Here is a 3,120-nt window from a genome sequence, read left to right on the forward strand (position 1 = left end):
CACCGATGACCAGGTTTTGTAGGAAGCTGCTTAGATTGCCCGATTGTGTGGGTTCACAATTAAACTGATTCACAGAAAACTTTTCAGATGATTTTGTACTGCACTTTGGAGCCACGAGGGGAATTTCGATAAATAGACGTACCAATCATTAGAGGAATCAAATCTTTAATAATTCAGTGTTTTTACACCTTGATAAAGTAGATAATTCAATGTATTACCTTTCAGTTTCATGGAAAACTGCAGAAAACATATCTTGATATACACGAGTTGTGCCAACTAGCAAATGCAGTAAAAGTAACTGGAAAAAAATACTGAGTGCCACATGTGTACACCTAGACAAGGAACAGAATTGCTCACCTGTGGGTGCCGAGCCTCACAGTGTAGTCAACATTGACAATGCTATGAGCAGCTGCCAACTCGAATCAACAGATCTGTGGTTTCAAGGACAGATGTAGGAGTTTCTGTCCGGCATGCTCCTAGCAATCCAGACCATGAAAGTATCAATATCTCTGACCCGGCATCAGGGTGTGTTTATCTACATATGAAATGTCACCGGGTTCAGAAGGTATGATGGAGCTATCAGTCTCAGGGAGAGAAATTTTTGGCCTGCAACTGTAACCAATAAATATATGGTATACTTATCTGGTCTGGATCCCTGGGAGCTCACCGGAGAGAAACTCCTATATCAATCCTAAATGCAGGAAAACAATTTCAGCTCGGCTTTATCTATGTTTGAATATTGCTTCATTTACAGCTTTTTTAATGTCTTTATTTCTCAGACTGTATATAATGGGGTTGATGAAAGGAGTAAACACAGTATATAGCAGTGATAGGACTTTACTGATGGTCGATGATTGTCCTCTTCTTGGGATTATATAAACACTGAACAGAGTCCAGTAGAATATGGAGACCACAATGAGGTGGGAGCTACAGGTGGAGAAGGCTTTATGTCTACTGATATTAGATGGAATCATTAAGATGGTAGATATAATGTGAACATAACATGCTATGATTATTATGATTGGGATTATAAGTACTGGAATGCCTAGTAAGGAATTTTGAAGTTGCACAGCAAATGTATCTGAACAAGCAATCTCTAACAAGGGAATAGGATCACAGAAGAAATGGTCAATGACATTTGGTCCACAAAAGGTTAAAGTTGATGGTCTGTAGATGTCTATGAGTGAAATTAGAAATCCCAGAAACCAACAAACAGCCACCAATTTCAGACAAAAGAACCTTGTTATGATGGAGGCATAATGAAGGGGGTTACAGATGGCCACATATCTGTCATAAGACATTAATGTGAGAAGAAAACATTCAGATATTTCCGAGACACAGAAGAAATAAAACTGAGAGAAGCATCCAATAAAAGTAATGGTCCCCCCATTATTTAGTAGGATGTGGAGCATGTTAGGGACAATATCTGTGGTTAGCAAGATGTCACTGATGGACAGTTGTGAGATGAAGAAGTACATTGGAGTGTGGAGGGTCCTGCTGGTGGACACCAGAGTAATGATCAGCAGGTTTCCACATATTGTGGTAGTAAAAACTACAAAGAGAAAGCAGAACAGGAGATTTCTTACATAACAGTTGCCTTGAAATCCTGTAAGGAAAAAGTCAATGATGGCAGTCAAATTGTTCTCCTGCAAGAAAACCAACAAAAAAGATTGAGCGCAAACTCAAACATCAGATGGGGACCACTTTATCTCACAGAACACAGTATGTAGTCTGTCAGCATTAACCGCACAAACCCACAGATTATTATATCATATACATTTTCATTTTTATTCAACACAGTTTACAAATGAGAAAAAACATTTAAAAATTCACAACCTTGTGGCATCAATTGTATTGTTGTCCTGTCTGCAGAATATCTCCTAATAAAGGAATGTGGGATCAAAGACTATGACAATAATATAGGGTGTCGTCAAAAAGTTGTCCAGTGGGGGCATGATCAGGAAGAGTAGCTGAATGGACGCACGTTAACAGAGCTCTCTTGCCAACCTGCGCAACTACTAAAGAATCAACATTAAATCCAACTTTAAAAAGTTATCCCCTTCCCTGGGAGATTTCCTGCTTCTTACAGCGTGCCTATGAGGGCTCCTGCACATTTGCCTTTTTCTTGCGTGTTTTTTTACGTGATATCGCTGTTTTTTTTTCACACAATTGTCAATGGGACTTTTTAATGTTAAAAATGCATCACACAAAAATTGCAAAGCAGCAACTTGTGCTGCATTTTTAACATTAGAAAGTCCCATTGACAATTGCGTGAAAAAAACCCTGTGATATCGAGTGAAAAAAACGTGCAAGAAAAACGCAACTGTGCAGGAGCCCTTAGGGCAAAAAAGACTTCTCCTGAGAAACTAACTGATGTTAACATATCACGAAGCAGTGGAGAGAAGTTTGAAGAAGGCTGCCCTGGGTCCCTTTACTGCACATGTGGGACAGAATAGGCAAACCCATTGTCATCACATGCAAGAAGCGATGAAGGCAGCAGCTGTGGACTGGATTCCCCTGAATCCTCTCCAAGATGGAACAACTCTCTTTATGCTACATCACCAGCTGTTCCCCTGGCTGTAGCCACCACTGTGAGCGCTGTTAACTGATCGGACCGGCATACAGCTCCCCATATGATGGCTCTCCTGCTGTTCCTCCTGCAGGACCTTTCGTTCTGTGAAGATCCAGGTTCTATTCTCCATCTTGTCTTTTTGCAACCATTGCTATGAACTCTTGCAACTTCTCTTGGCAAGCTGAGATAGGATTTCCTGGGCTTACAGCCAAGGATACTAATACAGTAGTTCTCATAAGATATATGTTGTTTATGGTTTCCTGTTTTTACTACAAGTTTCTGTTATCTGTTGAAATGTAGTCTGTTAGCTTTGCATGAAATTGCTTACATGAGTGAATAGTTTCACAAGACGTCTTATGTACAGCATTGGCATTGATTCAAGTATACACCCATCTGCTTTCTATAAGAGTTTCTGTCCTGTCTCAATAAAATAAAACCCTTTGACTACAGCACTATGTGTGTTTCATTATTTTCTCCAGGCCTGATACTCTACCTGATTTGGAACTCGGCAGCATATCTTCAGGGGTCCCTTGAATAACCTTAACAAA

General features: G+C 40.0%; 1 protein-coding gene across 1 annotated transcript; it reads right to left on the bottom strand.

Annotated features, from left to right (window-relative positions):
- Nucleotides 1-722: 722 nt before the first annotated feature.
- On the bottom strand, nt 723-2,702 carry LOC136610433 (olfactory receptor 10A7-like). The gene is made up of 2 exons (XM_066589662.1): nt 2,616-2,702; nt 723-1,646 (listed from the first exon to the last, which is right to left on the bottom strand). Exons 1-2 carry the CDS (start codon nt 2,700-2,702, stop codon nt 723-725), a joined length of 1,011 nt encoding a protein of 336 aa, XP_066445759.1.
- Between the last annotated feature and the right edge of the window lie 418 nt (nt 2,703-3,120).

This window comes from Eleutherodactylus coqui, chromosome 2, assembly GCF_035609145.1.
Source record: "Eleutherodactylus coqui strain aEleCoq1 chromosome 2, aEleCoq1.hap1, whole genome shotgun sequence".
In the NCBI taxonomy this organism is placed as follows: Eukaryota; Metazoa; Chordata; class Amphibia; order Anura; family Eleutherodactylidae; genus Eleutherodactylus; species Eleutherodactylus coqui.